Source organism: Hippopotamus amphibius, chromosome 9 (assembly GCF_030028045.1).
Source record: "Hippopotamus amphibius kiboko isolate mHipAmp2 chromosome 9, mHipAmp2.hap2, whole genome shotgun sequence".
NCBI lineage: Eukaryota > Metazoa > Chordata > Mammalia > Artiodactyla > Hippopotamidae > Hippopotamus > Hippopotamus amphibius.
The window spans coordinates 124,782,636-124,802,700 of record NC_080194.1 but is presented as its reverse complement, the minus strand read 5'-3'; the positions used below and the strand labels follow the sequence as shown (position 1 = coordinate 124,802,700).

At 46.4% G+C, this 20,065-nt stretch overlaps 1 protein-coding gene across 1 annotated transcript in view; it reads right to left on the bottom strand.

Annotated features, from left to right (window-relative positions):
• C9H16orf96 (chromosome 9 C16orf96 homolog) overlaps window positions 1-20,065 on the bottom strand; it is a 37,381-nt gene that overhangs the window by 11,011 nt on the left and 6,305 nt on the right. Inside the window, exons 2-12 of the mRNA XM_057749545.1 lie at window positions 17,129-17,233; window positions 15,870-15,950; window positions 15,575-15,661; window positions 15,214-15,474; window positions 14,190-14,889; window positions 12,973-13,058; window positions 12,500-12,610; window positions 8,257-8,331; window positions 7,427-7,591; window positions 2,867-2,985; window positions 2,122-2,184 (exon numbers count right to left, since the gene is read on the bottom strand). Of these exons, the coding sequence (XP_057605528.1) occupies window positions 2,122-2,184; window positions 2,867-2,985; window positions 7,427-7,591; window positions 8,257-8,331; window positions 12,500-12,610; window positions 12,973-13,058; window positions 14,190-14,889; window positions 15,214-15,474; window positions 15,575-15,661; window positions 15,870-15,950; window positions 17,129-17,233 (1,853 nt within the window). The remainder of the gene's footprint in view (window positions 1-2,121; window positions 2,185-2,866; window positions 2,986-7,426; window positions 7,592-8,256; window positions 8,332-12,499; window positions 12,611-12,972; window positions 13,059-14,189; window positions 14,890-15,213; window positions 15,475-15,574; window positions 15,662-15,869; window positions 15,951-17,128; window positions 17,234-20,065) is intronic.

Sequence of the window (20,065 nt, the reverse complement as noted above, 5' to 3'; positions counted from 1 at the left end):
TATACACATAACCCCGTATTCCTTCCCTTCCTTGACTCCCCCCCTCTCGAGTCCCCCCCCCCCACCCTCCCACCCCAGTCCTCTAAGGCATCTTCCATCCTCGAGTTGGACTCCCTTTGTTATACAACAACTTCCCACTGACTATCTATTTTACAGTTGATAGTATATATATGTCTGTGCTACTCTCTCGCTTCGTCTCAGCTTCCCCTTCACCCCCCGCCCCCTCCCAAACCTCGAGTTCTCCAGTCCATTCTCTGTATCTGCGTCCTTGTTCTTGTCACTGAGTTCATCAGTACCATTTTTAGATTCCGTATATGTGAGTTAGCATACAATATTTGTCTTTCTCCTTCTGACTTACTTCACTCTGTATGACAGACTGTAGTTCTATCCACCTCATTACATATAGCTCCATCTCATCCCTTTTTATAGCTGAGTAATATTCCATTGTATATATATGCCACATCTTCTGTATCCATTCATTTGTTGATGGGCATTTAAGTTGCTTCCATGTCCTGGCTATTGTAAATAGTGCTGCAATAAACATTATGGTACAAGTTTCTTTTGGGATTATGGTTTTCTTTGGGTATATGCCCAGGAGTGGGATTACTGGATCATATGGTAGTTCTATTTGTAGTTTTTTAAGGAACCTCCAAACTGTTTTCCATAGTGGCTGTACCAACTTACATTCCCACCAACAGTGCAAGGGAGTTCCCTTTTCTCCACACCCTCTCCAACATTTGTTGTTTCCAGATTTTGTGATGATGGCCATTCTGATCGGTGTGAGGTGATACCTCATTGTGGCTTTGACTTGCATTTCTCTGATGATTAGTGATGTTGAGCATCTTTTCATGTGTCTGTTGGCCATCTGTATGTCTTCTTTGGAGAAATGTCTATTTAGGTCTTCTGCCCTGCTGCAATTTTAAAAGAAAAATTCTGGCTATATCTCCCAAGCCCCTCCATGAACATGGACAGGTATGGGGTGGTGAGCTTCACGGGTCACCAGGAACAGGCTAGCAGCAAGCAGGCTGTGGGCCCTGCAAGATCCTAGGTCTTCATAAGAGCTTTGTTTGGTGGCTCCTAAAAAAGTTAACCATAGAGTCACTATAGGACTCAGCACTTCCACTCCTAGGTTTATACTCAAAAGAATTGAAAAGAAGGGTATAAACAAATATATGTCCATGTTTGTTCACGGCAGCACTATTTACAAAAGCTTAAAGGTGGAAACAACCTAAACGTCCATCCGCATGTAAACGGATCAACAAATGTGATTTGTTCACACAGTGGGATATTATTCAGCCATAAAATGGAATGCAGCACTGACACAGGCTACAATGCAAATGAACCTGGAAAACATGATGCTCAGTGAAAGAAGCCAGACACAAAAGGCCACATATTGTGTGATTCCATTTTTACGAAATGTCTAGGATAGGCCAATCCATAGAGACAGAGAGTAGACTGGTGATTGTCAGGGGCCAGAGAAGGGGAATGGGAGTGAGTGCTGATGGGTCTGGGGTTTCCCTGGGGAGGTGAAAATATTTTGGAATTAGAGGTGAATGTGCACTAAATTCAAATGAATTGTTCACTTTAAAATGGTTGATTTGGGGACTTCCCTGGTGGTCCAGTGGTTAAGACTATGCCTTCCAATGCAGGGGACACGGGTTTGATCCCTGGCCGGGGAACTAAGATCCCACATGCTGTGGGGGCAACTAAACGCATGATGCAACTACTGAGCTCACACGGTGTGGAGCCCGCATGCCACAACTGAGACCCAACCCAGCCAAAGGTAAATAAATACATACATACATACATACATACATAAATAAATAAATATTTTTAAAAAACGGTTGACTTTATATGTGAATTTCACCTCAATAAATAAACAAAAGTGTTAGACTACAAAAATATGTGCAAGGAAGTCCCACAAAGTTTAGCTTTTCCCCAGAGTTTCCTTTCATTCTTTTCCTTTTAGAGTCAACCCTGCCCCGGACACAGCAGGCACCAAACAGGGCTGGTGATGGGAGAAATGCCAGTACCTTGCCAAGGTCAGGGGCTAATGAAATGATGTGTATAGAATGGTGTACACGGATGTACACGTCACGGATGACCCCCGGCAGTACTCACGGGCTGGTCATCATCTCCACGGACCGGTCACAGGAGATACATTTCACCCGCTCAAACAGTTTCCTGGAAGACACCCAGATCCATCAGCTGCTGCACCAGCCAGGCCCTGTGAGGCCACCCCTGCCCCAGGGAGTGCTTGCAGGAGGCTGCAGGTCCATCTGTGCCTCAGGGCCAGGTTTCCCCTCACAGCCTACTCCCGGCTGGCCCAGCCCAGCTCAGCTCTACTGGCCCCTGCTGACACCCATATGTGGCCACTTGGGGCAGCAGTGGGGGTAAAAGTGTGTTTAGTTTCTCTCCTTGCCCCAAACACAAAGGAGGTCTGTAAAACGAGGGAAAGCTACTCTTCACAGTGGACATTTGGGAGCATGAGGGGTGATCTGAGGACAGGAGTTCCCCAGGAACATACAGTTCCTCTGCCTGGGGCGCTGTCTGGATGGGGTAGGGGTAGGGGCCTGGCTCTAGTCCCAGATCTGCCCAGGATTCCTGTGTGGCTTCACACAGCCTCTTCCCTCTCTGAGCCTCCGTTTCTTCACATGAATACCTGGAGCCCCTTCTGCACCCAAGGCCAGGGCTGCCCACCTGTGAGCCCCTGGGTGCTCACAGCCCCACCCCACCTCACCAGCTGGGAAGCCCCCACCCCAGGTCTGAAATCCTTCCTTCCAGAGTCCAGAACCCACTGGGATACTCCTCCTGTTTCCTCTCTGGAGAGAGGGACTCCCAGAACCCCTATCCTGGAGGGGCTCACTTTTTAAAGCCAGCAGCACTGTCGGGGTCAAATCGGAGGCCTTCGATCAGCAGCTTCCTGACCACTTTCCAGACCTCATCCATATCTTTCTTCAGATCATCCAAATCACTGGGAATCAGCTGTGAACAGCCAAAGGGCAGAAAAGAGTCAATTCGCACTTTGCCTCGCTTCAAAAAAGGATTTGCAGCAAGCTGCAAAATTACTTAGAATGTACAAGATTAATCAAGAAAAGTGAGGTGGTGAAGGAAAGGGAAAACAACAATGCTTGTGGTAAGACTCTGACCCATAATGCATGCTCATGCTGGAGGGGAGCTGCAAAGTGAGCTTCCCGGCAGCCAAGGCAAGGAAACACCATTGGCTACTGCCTCCAAAAGACAAACCAACCCCACTGCTTGAGTGCATGCCTGCAGGCCCGAGAAACATTCTCCTGATGGTTCCCAGACACTTGACCTTCACTCATTCAACACCTATTTATTGAGTGTAAAGTGTATATTCAATGGCTTTTAGTATACTCACAGAGTTGTGCAACCATCACAATACATTTTAAAACCTTTTTGTCATCCCAAAAGAAATCTCATACCCCTTAGCAGTCACCTTTCATTTCCTCCCAAACCCCCAGGCGTAGGCAAGCCCTAATCTACTTTCTGTCTCTATGGATTTGCCTATTCTGGACACTCCACATAAATGGAACCACACAGTCTGTGTCCTTTTGTGTCTGGTTTCTTTCACTTGGCATCATGTTTTCAAGGTTCATCCATGTTGTAGTGTGTATCTGTACTTCATTCCTTTTTATGGCTGAATAATATTCTATTATATGGATATACCACATTGCGTTTATCCATTCACTTGTTGGTGGACATTTGGGTTGTTTTCACCTTTTGGCTATTGTGGAAAATGCCGTTGTGAACATTTGTGTGCAAGTTTTTTCATGGCCTGTTTTCATTCCTCTTGGGTATATACCTAGGAGTAGGAGTGCTGGGTAGAATGGTGACTCTATGCCTAACTTCTGAGAAACTGCCAAACTCTTTTCCATGGTGGTACTTTTGATTTTTAAAATGTTCCTTCCAGTGCCAGATTTTGATCTCTAAACACCATTCCCCCAAAAGGCACCAAGACTCCACAGAGAAATGGCTCATTTAGGTCTGAGGAAGGGAATGTAGAAGATGAGCCAGCAAGGCCTTGTCATTTAAGAAAGCAGGACAGCTATCCAAGACGTGAGGGTCACGTCAAGGGGCTCAGGGGCCTGCTCGCAGGCCTAAGATAAGACCATGTGAGAGACAAAATAGTAACTTCACTGACTGAACAAATTGAATATATAAAACCCCATGATTCATAGTGATACCCACAAAGAAGAAAAAAAAATAGAAACCCTCATTTGCCACCATGTATTGGAGGTGACTACTGCACCAGTATCTCACTCTGAAAATTGGTAATTAAAGGAAATAATTCACCATTGTTCCTGTCTTTCTTGCAAGAACCCTATTTCAGGGTAATCAGCTCAAGTTGATCAGAGAAAGCTCTTCTTTACAGATTTCTAGCTGATATAGAAGCAATACTAGGATTAGAAAAATTACCATTTGTAACCCTTAATGAAATATTTGGTTCAAGCAGCAATCCTCAATTTAGGAAGAAACTACTAGGAGAGGGACTTCTGTGACAGTCCAGTGGTTAAGACTCCGCACTCCCAATGCAGGCGGCCAGGGTTTGACCCCTGTTAGGGAACTAGATCCCAATGCATGACACAACTAAGAGCCCGCATGCTGCAACTAAGAGCCCTCATGCCGCAACTAAGAGTCCGCATGCCACAAGTAAGAGTCCGCATGCCCCAAAAAAGATCCTGCATGTGGCCATGAAGATCCCACCTGCTACAACTAAGACCCGGTATGGCCAAATAAATAAATAAATAACGTTTGTTTGTTTGTTTTAAAAAAGAAGCCACTAAGAGAATGTCCAATGAGGCAATGGCCATTCCCAGGGTGCCAAAGAGTCACCCCCAAATTACTTGCAGCTTATAAGGGGAGAATATACATTTATGCTGGCGGTATCAGCTGGGCTAGCACTGCTGGGCCCTGAGGAATCTGCACTTCACCACTGAAGGGACCACCTGCCAGAATGACCTACCCGGTAATCAAACCCTACAGCAAGCACATGGCATTCCAACAAGATTCATTTCCCCAACTTTCTATTTCAAAAACTTTTAAACCTAGAGAAAAGTTGCAAGAATAGTCCAAAGGACACTAATATATCCACTTAAATTCTAAGAAAAAGAAAATGTATGTGTGTATTTGTTTTTTCTATACATATGTATGTGTATTTTTTCTGAGCCATTTGAGAATTCATTGCAGACATCATGATATATCACCCTACAGAAAGTTAAACACAGAGTTACCATGCGTCCCAGTGATTCCTCTCCTGGGTATCTACCCAAAAGAACTGAAAACAAGTGTTCAAAAAGAAACTTGTACATGAGTGTTCATAGCAGCATTATTCACAATAGTCAAAAGGTGGAAATAACCCAAGTGTCCATCAACAGATGAACAAACAACATGTGGTCTGTCTATCTGACAGAACATCATTCAGCCATAGAAAGAAATGAAGCTCTGATTCATGTTACAACACGGATGAACCTTGAAAAGATGAAGCTAAGTGCAAGAACCCAGACACAAAGGTCACATACTATGTGATTCATTTACATGAAATGTCTAAAATAAGCCAATCCAGAGAGTAGATTAGTGGTTGCCAGGGGCTGGGGGCAGAGTGGGGAGGGGAGTGAAGGGTGACTGCTTAACGGGCCTGGGATTTCCTTTGGGGGAATGGAAATGCTCTGGAACTAGATAGAAGTGATGCTTGCACAACACTGTGAATGTAACAAATGCCCCGGAATTAGTCACTTTAAAATAATTAATGGTTTATTTTATGTCGTGTGAATTTTACCACAATTAAAAATACACAAACAAAAGAAGAGCAATGAGGATCAGATCACTTTAAACCAACAAACAACAAAAAAAATTTCAATCAGGAAAAAATTTCAGACACAAGGAGAGAAGAAAAGACTAGAATCATAAGCCCGATGTACTCACCATGTAGATTTAATCATTATTAACATGCTGCTACATCTGCCTTTTTTTTTTTCATTTTTTTCTTCTTTTTTTGTTTGCCACACCTTGCAGCTTATGGGATCTTAGTTCCCCAACCAGGGACTGAAACTGTGTCCCCTGCAGTGGAAGTGTGGAGTCCTAACCACTGGACTGCCAGGGAACTGATGGAGTGTTTTTTAAAAAGTTACAGAAATCACGACATTTCACTCAAATATGTCAGTAATTTTCTTACATGCCTGCAATACCTTTATCCCATCTAACACAATGAGCAACCATTCCTGACTTTGACCTAATTCCCAGCCCATTTTCAGAGTTGGAGCAACTGAACCAGGAAACAAGGTAAGTCTCCTTGTGTGTTGCCTCTGGTTGTTGTGTCTCTTGAGACTGTTTTAATCTAGAACAGTCCCCGTCCCACTTTTTTTCACCCTGCCATCAAATTATGGAAGAATAACAGGTCAGTTGTTCTGCAGATAACTGAGTTATTCCAGCTGTAATTCTGCACTGATTTGTATGATTTTTATGACAAATATATCCCATATTTGTTTTGCTTATCATCATATCCTCACTAACCAGCATCAGAGGTACCTGATAGGTGGTTGATGAGTGAATAAATCCTCATTTTACAGAGAAGAAAATCGAGGCTTGAAGAGGGTCTATAACTCAGGGCACATTGCTGATCATGGTGGAGCTGCCTGATTCTAAACCCAAGCTCGTTTGTCCACACCAGCCACACCAGCTGCAGGAGCCACAGAGCACTGAAATGGTTGGCCTGACTGTTCTTGTCTCTCTTTGGACGGTATACATTAAGGCTATGACTCCTTATGAACATTTCCCCAGGGTCTGGCTCGACACAGGTGGCCATTATATGATTAAAGAATACATGAATCACCAGCAGGACACCCCGTCCGCCCACCATGTCCCTTGGCTTGCCCGGACAGGAGTGTTATGGTGGTCAGCCTCCAAGACACTCCCCAACTATACCTCTTGGTATTCACACCCCAGTGTGGTCCCCTCTCGCAATGAACAGGGCTGACCTGTGTAACCAACAGGATACTACAGAAATGATGGAGTGTGACTTCTGTGGCTAAGTCAGTGAAGACATTGCAGCTTCTGTCTTGTTTTCTTGGATCATGTGCTCTGGGGGGATTACTGGCTGCCATTTTGTGAGGCCACTCAAGCAGCCCTAAGGAGGATCTATGTGACAAGGAAGTGAGGAATCTTGCCCACAGCCATGTGAAAGCGCCATCTTAGAAGTGGCTCTTCCAGCCTCAGTCAAGCCTTCAGATATCTGGCAGCAGCCCTGGATGACATCCTGACTGCAGCCTTGCGGGAGACCCTGAGACCAACTAAGCTGCTCCCAAATTCTTGACCCTCAGAAACTGTGAACATTTGCTGTCTTAAGGGACTAAATTTCAGGGTAGTTTGTTCCACAGCAGGTGGTGACTAATACAGGGGTCCTCACCTTGGTGTGCAGGTCTTTTTCCAGCTGCTCCACAGCTTTCTTCCAGTCATCCTCATTGGCAATAACCCTCAATAGCATGCCCTGAATCATCTCATTCAGCTCCACTGCCACTGTGTCCAGGTCGGCCCGGTTTGCCTTGCCTGCCAGGGAGCTCCTGTCGGCTTTCTAGAGAGAGATGGGACTCAGGGTGGCAGGGCTGCTGGGGTGGGAGCAGGAGGAGGCTGGGGGAGATCAGACCACTTTGGTCAGTTTTTCTACTGTGGGACCCTGGATAACCAGCCTTGGCTTAAATTCAACCTTGGGGTCTGTGTTGGCTCAAACACAACCATTAGATTGAAGCCAACGTTTCCTGTGACAAAGAAGTTGGGGCATGGTTTTTAAATTCACACAAATTGTCACAAACTCTAATTAAAAAAATACATGCACCCCTGTGTTCACAGCAGCACTACTCACAATAACCAAGACATGGAAACAACCTAAATGTCCATCAACAGATAAATACATAAAGACAATGTGGTGTATATACACAGTGGAATATTATTCAGCCATTAAAAAGAACAAAATAATGCCATTTGCAGTAACATGGATGCAACTAGAGATTATCATACTAAGTGAAGTAAGTCAGAAAGAGAAAGACAAATACCATGTGATATCACTTATACGTGGAATCTAAAACACGGCACAAATGAACCTATTTATGAAACAGAAACAGAATCACAGACCTAGAGAACAATGATCCTCTATGGTGGTGGCGGTTGCCAAGGGGGAAGGGGTTGGGGAAGGGATGCACTGGGAATTTTGGGGGAGGGGAGAGGAAACTGTTCGCTCACCTCTTTCAGCTCCTGCTCCATCACACTTTTGTCTGCCTTGTACATTTCTAGGTTTTTTATTTGCAAATGGACAACCTAAGAACAAAAGCAGAGGGCATGTCAGCCATCCTTGGAAGCCCTGAGGATAGCCTCTACCTCCCACGTCCACCCTAGGGAGGGACAATAGGACCAGGTGGACAGCAGGTGGGGTGGCGCACTGGAAGGCTTGGTTAGGCCCAGATCAGAAGGCAAGGAATGTGGGACTTGGGACAAGCTGCCCCTTGGAGGTGGCCTCGTAGAACTTTGCTACGCAGGAAAGGAAGGAAGACAAGCCAACGCTGATGCTTTGGGTTCCTAGACATTTAAGGCAAGTGCATCTCTTCTGATCTGTAATGTGATCCCTGTGAGAATGGCAGTCCATTCATCAACTAAGCACTTACATGCCACACAAGCTGTGCCCCAGTGTCAGGGAAAAACCCTTATTTCCCATCCCCATGACTCCACAGAGAACCAACTCCCTGCATTTATTCTGCCCTCTCTCCACTTATCGGACCCTCCTTTTGACAGCAGCAGCCAGATAACCTGCTTGGGAAAAGGCTCACATCCACTGGGCCACATCCCCAGAGGGTAGGGTCACTCTTCCTCCAAAGCTGGAAGCAGGCTTCTACTTCTCCCTTCATATCTGGTCTTTCACACTCAGAAACAGAACCCCCTTTTAGCTGGCATCTGGCAGACCAGAATCATGACTATATTTCACTGCCTCCCTTATAGCTTGATTGACCACTGAGGTGTAAATGGAAGTGGGTTGGTGTCCTCTTCACTGCTGGCTTGGATGCAGAAGTAATGATTGGAGCACCAGCAGCCGTCGTGGACCATGAGGTGACCTTGTGAATGGAAGTCACACACCATGGAGTTCTATCTATACCACTCTGAGTTTCTCGAATGTAAAAGAGAGATACACTCATGCCTTAAGTCAGTTATTTGGGGGTTTTATATTATTCGAAGATGAGCCTAATTCTAATTAATGCAAAACCCCTTCACATCCACCTTGCCCTCAGGTGGGTCTCAAGGTCTAGTATGGACAGTGGAGGTAATGGAAGGGAGCTCCTGCTTTGGCCTCGTGTCAGGCTGCTTCCTCTAACCCCACATTATCAGGGAGCTCTGACCTTGTGGAGTCGTCAGGCCCAACATTAACACTTAGACCCGCACTTCCTAGTTAAAATCTGGAAATAAAGAGGAGTGATTAGCCAGGACCCTCTAACTTTCATTGCCAGGGTTACCTGTGTACTAGGTTGACTAATGTCTTCTCCAGAATTCACGCCTGCCCAGAACCTATGATCATGGCCTTATCTGGATATAGATCTTTGTATATATAGTTAGTTAAGATGAGGTCATACAGTATTAGGGCGGGCCACATGGATAAGGAGGTCATGTGAAGACATATATACGCATGGAGAAGGCCATGTGACAATGGAGGCAGAGACTTGAGTGATGCGTCTACAAGCAACACCTAGAGCCACCAGAAGCTGGAAGAGGCGGGAAGGATCCTCCTCTAGAGGCTTCAGACAGAGAAAGGCCCTGCCGGAACCTCGATTTGGGGCTTTTAGCTTCTAGAACTGTGAAAGAGTACATGTCTCTTGTTTTAAGCCACCCAGTTTGTGGTCATCTGTTATAGTAGCCGCAGGAAACTGGTATGCCTAGAAAGTGTCAGAATTGGGACTGAAACCCAGGCCTATCTAACCACAATAGCAGGCCACTCCCCAACCGGCTGAATCTGTTTCCTCCTCATTCAAATGGCATTAATACCACTCCTGTCCCAAAGACGCCGAGGGGACTAGAAATGGCATCTTCCTAGAAGAGCTAGCATTTGATACATATCAGCTGTCTTATCAGTCCCCTCCTGCACCAAGCCAGAGCCCTGGATATAATAGTTTGTTCCAAGAATGGCTTTGGATGTATAACTGATTCACTTTGCTGTACAGCAGAAACTAACACAACATTGTAAAGTAACTATATATACCCCAATAAAAATTTTTAAAAAAGAAAAAGAAAAACAATGGCTTTGAAACACAGCCTCTGGCCTATAAAAGACACCTATCCACTTGCAAAGGGCAAATAATGTTTTAACATTATTTGAGTCAGTAAGAAAGAGTTCTGTCCTCACTTATTTTCCTGCTTTGTTCTTAGTGGGAAACACTCCAAGAGGAGCACTCTAAGGTGACGGAAATATTTCCATCTCAACTGAGTGGTGCTGACATGAGTGTACAAAGGGGCAAAAATGAACCAAGCTGTTACACTTGAGGCCTGGGCATTTTACTGTGCATAAAGTATACTTCGATTAAAAACAAATAAATACTACCATTGCCCCACAAAAAACACATAAGCCCTGGACAATGTCCGTCTTGTTGACTGCTATATAGCCAGGCCCTGGAAGGACACCTGGTGCAGAGTGAAGACTCCATGATGTTGGCTGAATGACTCAGGGAATGAATGGGGACTTCTTGTGCCACCTGTTACGTCCAGAACATTTTCTCCAAGCATCCAGGTAACGCAGTAACAGTGGTGTTTCCTCACTAGTCCTGATGTTGTGACAGAACCAGGGCAGAGGTGTCTGCCCTCCCTCCTTCCTCTACTGGAAGGGCTCCATGGGGCTGCTGACCTCTTGCAGCCCATGTTCATTTAAGAACTATTTAATGAAGTGTGCTATATACAAAGCCCCGTTCCAGATACTTCCACGGTTCACTTTTATAAGCAATTAGTTCTTGCTGGCACAAGGGGCAGGAAGGAAGTCTGGACAAAAGTTGACTTGATCCATTTGGTCTGTTTGGCCAAACTCCTCTTGTGTTTCTCTCAGATGAATGACAGCTCCTTGGAGGCAGATCTTGTGCCCCCCCTACCCTGAGCTGGATGGGACATGGTGCTGGACACACATCAGATGTGCTGAATGAACTGGCTCCAGTCTCCAACCAGGAAGGACACCAATAGGTCCCCCAGACACAGCATCCCGGCCTCTCTGAAAAGTAGTGGCTAAACGCGGGCAGAGTTGGCAGGAGATGATGTAGTTCCTGATCCTGGTGCTCACAAAAGTCTGGGCCTGAAACCACGTATCCTGTGCCCACACACAGCCCAGGCGCACCCTTCCTTCCCAGCTTGGGCTGGGCATCGGCTCCCCTCTGATGAGCTTCTCTCCCAGCCAAGCTGCCCTGTGCGTGGTGGCCTGGTTATTCTGTGTGACCACCTTGGGAGGGGGAGCTATGCCTTCCCCTTTCACTCTCCACATCCTAGTGCATCCCACCAACAGCCCCCTGACTTGGAATCAGAAGCCTCCCATGGAAACCACCAGGTGGATCTGCTTGGGATCTTGTCTCTTTATACCCTGGGGGAAGGTCATCTCCTCCCACTGGGAATGACTTTGATCCTTTCTCCAAAGGTCTGGGATGCCTCTGGGACAAGGTACATCTGGGACTGGTCCTGAGGACCATCAGGCCAGGGTCATCAGGGCAGCTCAGGGAGCCTGCAGGGGAAGGTGTTTGGTTGAGTGACCCCTGGGAGGTGCTCTGCATTGTCCTAACATTTTTTTTTTTCTTCTTGCTTTCTTTCTTTCTTTTTTTTTTTTTGGCTACATTGGGTCTTCACTGCTGTGCACAGGCTATTTCTAGTTGTAGCAAGCTGGGGCTACTCTTCGTTGTGGTGCAGGGGCTTCTCATTTCGGTGGCTTGTCTTGTTGCAGAGCACAGGCTCAGCAGTTGCAGCACATGAGCTTGGCAGTTGTGGCTCACGGGCTCTAGAGCGCAGGCTCAGTAGTTATGGTGCATGGGCTTAGTTGTTTCGCGGCATGTGGGATCTTCCCACATTTTTCATGTTACACTCTCCTGTTCTGGACAGGCCCTGCACTGTGAGAACTCAAAAACGAGCCAGTTTAGGGGAAAGGTTATGAACACAAACAGTAGGCGCAAGAAATCCTCTTATTCATTTATCAATTCATTCAGCACATTTTGAGCCTTCACTTTGTGCCTGGCACCCTTCTGGGGTAGGTGACCCAAGCAGCAAATGAGACATCCTGTTCAGGCCCTCTTGTTTATGTGTGGGGGTGGGGGTGGAGGGATTTGTTCACTTTTCATGGAAGTGTAATTTACACACAGTAAAATGCCAAGGAAGTGGCCCTGGTTCTCCTGCCTTCAGGGTGTCTGTGAAACCTTTGGGGAGGGTCTAAATGTCCCAGTGAGGAATCCTCCCTCCTCTGGGCCCTTCCAGATCTCCGAACCTTTAACTCATCCAGGCGAATCTGGAGCTTGTTCACTGCCCTGTCCAGCACGAGGTGGTGGTCCTTTATCATCTCTATCTGGTGGCCCCAAATTCTCTCAAGTTCCTCCTCCTACCAGGGGGAGACACAGACACCTGAGGCCTCTGCTTCTGAGGTCGCCACGGCTGGGAAGGGACTTGAAGAATGCGCCAGACCAGGGTATCCCCAGCCTGCCAACCAACTGCCACCTAAGATACTCATTGGAGGAACCATGCAGCCACCCACCCTTGGGGGCCCTGCACCAGCTGGGGCAGATCTGCCTCCTTGGGGCTGCAGCTGCCTTCTTGGCCCCACTCCCTCCCCGGGCCTCCTCTCAGCTCCAGGACAAACGCTGTGTCCGGGAAGGCAGGACCACCACTTGGCTCTGGCCACGGAGTCTGCCATCACTTCAAGCCATCATCTTCCCAAATGCCTTTTCTGCCCAGAACACTGACCCTCATCCTGGATTCCTGGAGGCTGCCAATCTTTTCTTGCAATACGTCCACTGTTGTCCCAAGCTTGGAAGAAGCTCCCATATTAGCTGAAAGCAAAGGAGGGGGTGGCTGTTGGGGGCAGGAATGGGGGAAGATGCTTTGTCTAGGGCTCCGCCTGCTTCTGTTATGCGATATATAAGGCAGTGCTTTCCACCAGAAAGATGCTGTGAGCTTGGGGGCCTTTGAAGTCATCTAAAATTTTCCAGTGACTACATTAAAAAAAAATCTGCAGGTGAAATTTTTTTTTTGATTTTTTTTTTTGATGTGGACCATTTTTAAAGTCTTTATTGAATTTGTTACAATATTGCCTCTGTTTTATGTTTGGTTTTTTGGCTCTGAGGCACGTGAGATCTTAGCTCCCCGACAAGGAATTGAACCTGCACCCCTTGCATTGGAAGGCGAAGTCTCAACCACTGGACCACGAGGGAAGTCCCAGGTGAAATTAATTTTAAGAAAATATTTTGTTTAACCAAATATAATTCATGTGTTTTTTTTTGCTGGGGGAGCCACACCATGGGGCATGCAGGATCTTAGTTCCCCCACCAGGGATTGAACCTGTGCCCCCTTCATTGGGAGCTCGGAGTCTGGACTGCCAGGGAAGTTCCTAACCCAATATAATCCAAAATAACATCATTTTGGGAATTCCTTGGTTGTCCAGTGGTTAGGACTCCATGCTTTCACTGCCAAGGGCCTGGGTTCAATCCCTGTTCAGGAAACAAACACCCCACAAGCTGCACGGCCAAGAAAAAAAGAAAGGCATCATTTTAATACGTGACCAACAAAGTGATTAACGAGATATTTCACATTCTTGTTTTCATATTAAGCCCTCAATATCCAGCATGCTTTTTGTGCTTGTACCATATGGGAACTTGAACTTGCCCCTTTTCAGATACAGCTTCATGGTTATCCTACTAAACAGCTCAGGTCTAGGGAAACCTCTTTGGAATTTACTGCCCTCTCAGAAATGGTCCTGAGCAAAACTATGGAGCATTTACTTGTGGGAGTTTATGAAATGTATTATCCCACAACAAGATACAAAGGGAGATTTAACAAAAAAGGAAAGGGTTGAAAAAAAAAAGTGCCCTATATCCAGTTTTGGATGAGAGGACAAAAAGTGATGTACATGACACAGCTAGAAGGGTATGAAACACTGCAGCCAAGACACATTTACATCCTACCTAGATAAGTCATATGCTGTTGCAGGTTGGATGACAGCTGGGCAAACTCTTCTTTCAGGGAGTCATGTCTAATGGGCATCTGGGCTATATGGCTCATGGAATACCTTACAGCCTCCTTCTTGTCTTCAGGGGTCATGGCCTTTTTGGCAGCCAGCATGGCCTGGGATAGGGCTATGTCAGGAGGGACACTGGCAGAAAAGAATGAAGGAGAGAGGAAGTCCTCGTAGTCTACCTCCTGCAAGTCTTCCATCTCGCCGTCCTCAGTGAAGGCCCCGCGGGAGGCCCCTGCACCCAGGATGTCTGTAAGGACCCCTAAGGGCCCGGATGCGGCTGAAGCCGTTGCTATGGTGGCCAGTTTGGTGGCAGGGGCGTCCCTGACCAGCCTGGCAGCGGCCTTAGCTGCCTGGGCTGCCGATGCTGCTGCAGCTGCGTAGGCAGTGGCCGCCGCAGCCGCAATGGCAGCACTGGATTTTATCTGCTTAATGGCAGACTGGGATCCCTTAGGGAATACTTCCTTGGAGGCCTCTGCCGTGGGGGTTCCATCCTGAGGGAATCCCACTTCCACAGAGGAAAATTCTTGCTCCTTTTCTGAGAGAGCTGAGAGCTTGGATCTGTCTCCCTTGCGATACTGTGACCACAGTGAACGAGGCCAAGCTGAGCCCAGCTCTGTGGCTGGGGGTGGGGCCCTAAAGCCCCGGAGCTGGGCAGACAGGGAGCCCAAGGGGCCTGGGTCTGGCTGGAAGTAGCCCAAACCCCAGAAAGGCCCAGGGCTAGTCCCGGGCAAGCCTCTGGGAGGAGGCCAGCCTTGTGGTGGTACAGTCCAGGATCCTGATGGTGTGGGTTGAAGGTCCGGGACAGGCCTAGGTCTGAATGCAGGCCCAGGTCCGAATGCAGGCCCGGGTCCAGGTCCAAACGCAGGCCCAGGTCCGAATGCAGGCCCAGGTCCGAACACAGGCCCGGGTCCAGGCACAGGCCCAGGTCCAAATGCAGGCCCAGGTCCAGGCGCAGGCCCAGGCTCGAGCACTTGGGCCTGCTCTGGCCCCTGGGCCCCAGGGAGCAGAGCTGCTTGGGCAGACTCCTTCTCCTGTAGCTGCCCTGGGACTTGGTAATGCCAGACGGTCTCCAGGAACCTGGGGCGCTGGATGGCCTCCGTGACCTGGCCACGGCCAACTCCTTCGTCGTACTCAGCGGTCTGGCGAAGGTCAGTCTCTGCGACATGTTCCGCAATCTGCCACAGCTCAGAATCATCCAGCAGTTGTGGACCAGTGCCCTGCGGAAGAGGGGGCTGCGCTGGCCGGGGCGCTCCAGACCAGCTCAGCGGTCACCCTGCCCACTCCTCGCCTGGCCTTCCCTGATGCTGTCCCTCCACTTCCTCCTTCACGTACCGGGGTGAACATGGCCTCATGGAGGCTGCTCCAGAGCACCACATCATCGGTTTTGGGGAGGGTGGTTATCTTGTTCTGGAGAGAAATCTGGGGGGTGGGGAAGGAGGTTGGGAATGAGGGTCATGAATCCAGAGGGTGCAATGCCCTTGGTGCTCCCTCCTCCACGCTGCCCTCCACACTTGCAAATAAATGGGCCTTTCCAGACTGTGTCTTCCTCCTTCCCCTCCCTGCTCCCAGCACCCCTGGGCCTGGAGGGCAGGGGTCTGGGGTGGGAGGATGGGCCCCAGGCCCTCACCACTTCCCGCTGCAGTGCGCTCATCTTCCGGTTCTGCCCTTTCAAATCTTCAGAGAAAGCATCTAATCTTTCTGGATGTATCTGTTAAATGAGCCAAGTCTGTGAGCCAAGGGGTGCAGGTTCTGGTCCCAGCCCTGCTTCTTCCCCAGCTCAAACGCAAGGCCTTAGCTCTAGGTGACTAAGAGATGGAGAAGGAAGAACAGATTCTAAAACAAGTGTTTCCCACTGAGTGGGAAAGGGTTACCTGGGCAAATAAGTTTGGGAAATGCTAGGCTTAAAAAGCCTTCAATGGGTTTCTGTACTGCAGGACTTCTCAGAGCCTTTAATGGGACAAAGTACATTAAGAATCTCCAAGAGGTAAGCTGAGAAGGCATTATTTCCCAAACAGATTTGCCCAATGGTCCTATTTAGTGTTTCATGACACAATTTCCTGATAGTTTCTGCTCAGATGGGAGCTACCCAGCCCAAGACTGAAATTCTCACAGTTGCCATGATGATCAAATGTGTACACTGACCTGTGTATCAGGGACAATACAGTAAATCATGTTATTTGGGGCAAGTTGTAAAATCTCAGCCACAGCACCAGCCTGAGGGTGTGGAGGTCTGGCTTTTGAGCCCAGCACTGACTCACCAGCTGTGACCTAACACTTCGGGGATTCCATATCCTTTCACATCACAGAAAGGAGTTAGAACATGTCCAAGTTGATATCCTTGTGGCTACAGAGGGAGCTAGAATGTACACCTATGCTAGGTTTACTTCACTTTTCAGTGTGAACAAAGTTTTCTAGACAAGGAATAAGCATTCTCTTTCTGCTAAGCTGATGGACTTAAGCCTGAGTCGTCAGACCTTGGGGAGTAACTGCCTGAGAATGAAGCTAACCCAGAAGAAAGCATCACTGAGGGAGACATGTTGAGTACCTTGGTATGTGGTATGAGCACCTTGATCTGGCTGTATCTGAAGGGATTCCTGACTTTTTAGTAAATGAGACAATAAACTCTCTTCTTTTGCCTAAGCCAGAATGAACTACGTTTCTGTCACTTACAAATGATGTCTCAACACAGAAGTGTGAGGATCACAGTGAAGCTGCAGAAAGTTCAGTGGGATGGGCTAAGTGGCTGGGCCATGTCAGTCCCCTTCTCTTGCCCCCACAGCTGTGTTCTTTGACTAAGAACAGGCTTCTTGGATTTATTCTGTCACCCCAACCACCAGAGGTCCAAGCAGCATGGCCAAAGTATGAAGGATGCGGGAGAGGATCTACCTTGTCAACCATGTTCTTCAGCATGGCCATATCCTTCCTGAGGGCTTCAATGGTGACCTTGAGTGCATAAATGTCAGTGAGCAAATCCTGCAGGATCTTCATGGACTGAAGAGGGGGAGAGGAAAGGAAAATGTGAAGTTGGGTGCAGTTGGGGGAAAAAGCAAGTAAATTGTGAAAGCTCTCTAGTGATTGCCATGGTTCAAGAAGTCCTCTTGGCTCTTCCAAGGTGTAGTCTGGAACATATTCAGAAGCCAGAAAATGACACTGAAGTCAACTGTGCTCTGAGCCCTCAGGTGGCCTAAGTGGGAAAGAGGCGACCCTAGGTTTGAATGTGTTCAGTAAGCAGGAATCACTCATCATAAAGCATCTCATGCCCTTTGGTGGGAGTCATTGGAGGATCAACAAGGGAGTTATTGGATTTACATTTTTAAAGCATCCTTCTGGCTGCATGTGTAGAATGGCCCTGGGAGGGTAAGTGGGGAAGCCAGAGAAGCAGGGAGGAAACTTCAAGGCAAGTTTGGGTGCAGTGCTGGTCTCATAGCCTAGCTCCACCAATGCCTGGGGTTGTTACTGTATCTTCCTAGATGTTAGACTCCTCAATCATTAAATGGGTATGAAAAAAACATGATAATGTATATAAAAGGCCTAGTGCATAGTTAGGCATTCAGATAACAAAAATAACAAAGAATGAAATGGCAGAATTCCTTCTTATCTGTAATTACATTAAACATAAATGGTTGAACTTTCAGAATGGCAGAATGGATAAGAAAACATGATCCAACCTCATGCAGTCTATAAAAGACAAATTGTAGATTCAAAGATAGAAATAGGTTGAAAATAAAAGGATAGGAAAAGATGTACCACAAAAGCAGTAACCAAAAGAGAAGCAGAGTGGCTATACTAATATCAGACAAAATAGACTTTAAGATAAAAATTGTTACTAAGACACAGAGGAACATTTATAATGATAAGAGGGTCAATCCATCAGGAAGATATAATAATTATAGACATACACGCACCTAGCAATGAAGCCCCGAAAATATATGAAGCAAAAACTGAACGAACTGAAAGGAGAAAGAGTTGAACACTTCAGTACCCTATTTTCAATAATGGATAAAACAACTAGACAGAAGATCATCAAGGAAATATAAGACTTTAACATCACCATAAAGCAACTGGACATACCAGACATCTATAGGACACTCTACTCAACAATGGCAGAATACAAATAGAACATTCTATAGGATAGATCATATGTTAAGCCATAAAACAAGACTCAATAGAGGACCTCCCTGGTGGTTCAGTAGTAAAGCATCTGTCCTGCAATGCAGGGGATGAGGGTTCGATCCCTGGCCAGGGAATTAAGATCACACATGCCACAGGGCAACCAAGCCCATGTGCCACAACGAGAGAACCCACGTCCCACAAACTACAGAACCCATGCGCCCTGGAGCCCACATGCCACAGCTAGAGAGGAGAAAACCCACATGCCACAACTACAGAGAAGGCCACACACCACAACAAGATCCCACATGTCTCAACTAAGACTCGACATAGCCAAAAATTAAATAAGTGAATAAATACTCAATAAATTTAAAAAGAATTGAAATTATACAAAATGTGTACTCTCACCACAATGAAATTAAATTAGAAATCAATAACAGGAGAAACTTTTGGAAGTTCATAAATATACGGAAATTAAACAACATTCTCCTAAATAACCAACAGGTCAAAGAAGAAATTGCAAAGGAAATTAGAAACACTTTGAGATGAATTAAAATGAAAACATACACACACCAAACTTATGGGGTGCAGCAAAAGCAGCAATTAGAGAGGCATTTTAGCTGGAAGTAACTATATTAACAAAGAAGAAAGATCTCAAATCAGTAGCCTAAACTTCTACCTTAAGACACTGGAAAAAGCAGATCAAAATAAAGCTAAAGAAGGTAGAAAAAAATGAAACAATAGAGATCAGAGTGGAAACAAATGTATTTGAGAACAGAAAAATAATAGAGGAAATCAATGAAACTAAAAGCTGGTTCTTTGAAAAGATCAGCAAAATTAGCAAACCTTTAGCTAGATTGACCAAGAGAAAAAGAGAAGAATCAAATTACTAGAATGAGAAATGAAAGAGGGAACATTGCTATTGACCCTACAGAAATAAAAAGAATTATAAAGGAACACTATGAACAGCTGTATGCTAACAAATTGGCTAAGGTGGATGAAATGGACAAATTCCTAGAAAGACATAAACTACCTATCAAAATTGACTCAAGAAAAAACAGATAATCTGAACAGACCTAAAACAAGTAAAATGATTGAATTAGCAAACAAAAACAACACATGAAAAAAGGCCCAAGCCCAGATGGCTTCACCAATGACTTTTATCAAACATTTAAAGGAGAATTAATACAATTCTTAACAAACTTTTCCAAAAAACAGAATTCCAAACTCATTCTATGAGGCCCGATATTGCCCTGATAAAAATCAAAGACATCACAGGAAAATTAGAATATGGATGCAAAAATCCTCAACAAAATACTAGCAAGCTGAATCCAGCAACATATAAGACAAAAAAAACCAATTAAAAATGGCAAAGAGGACTTCCCTGATGGTGCAGTGGTTAAGAATCAATGCAGGGGACACGGGTTCGAGCCCTGGTCAAGGAAGATCCCACATGCCATGGAGCAACTAAGCCCATGGGCCACAACTACTGAGACTGCATGCTGCAACTACTGAAGCCCTCGTGCCTAGAGCCTGTGCTCTGCAACGAGAAGCCACCACACTGAGAAGCCTGCACACCACAACGAAGAGTAGCCCCCGCTCGCCACAACTAGAGAAAATCCCGCGTGCAGCAGGACCCAATGCAGCCAAAAAGAAAAAAAAAAAAAAAAGGCAACGATCTGAACAGCTATTTCTCCAAAGATGATATACAAA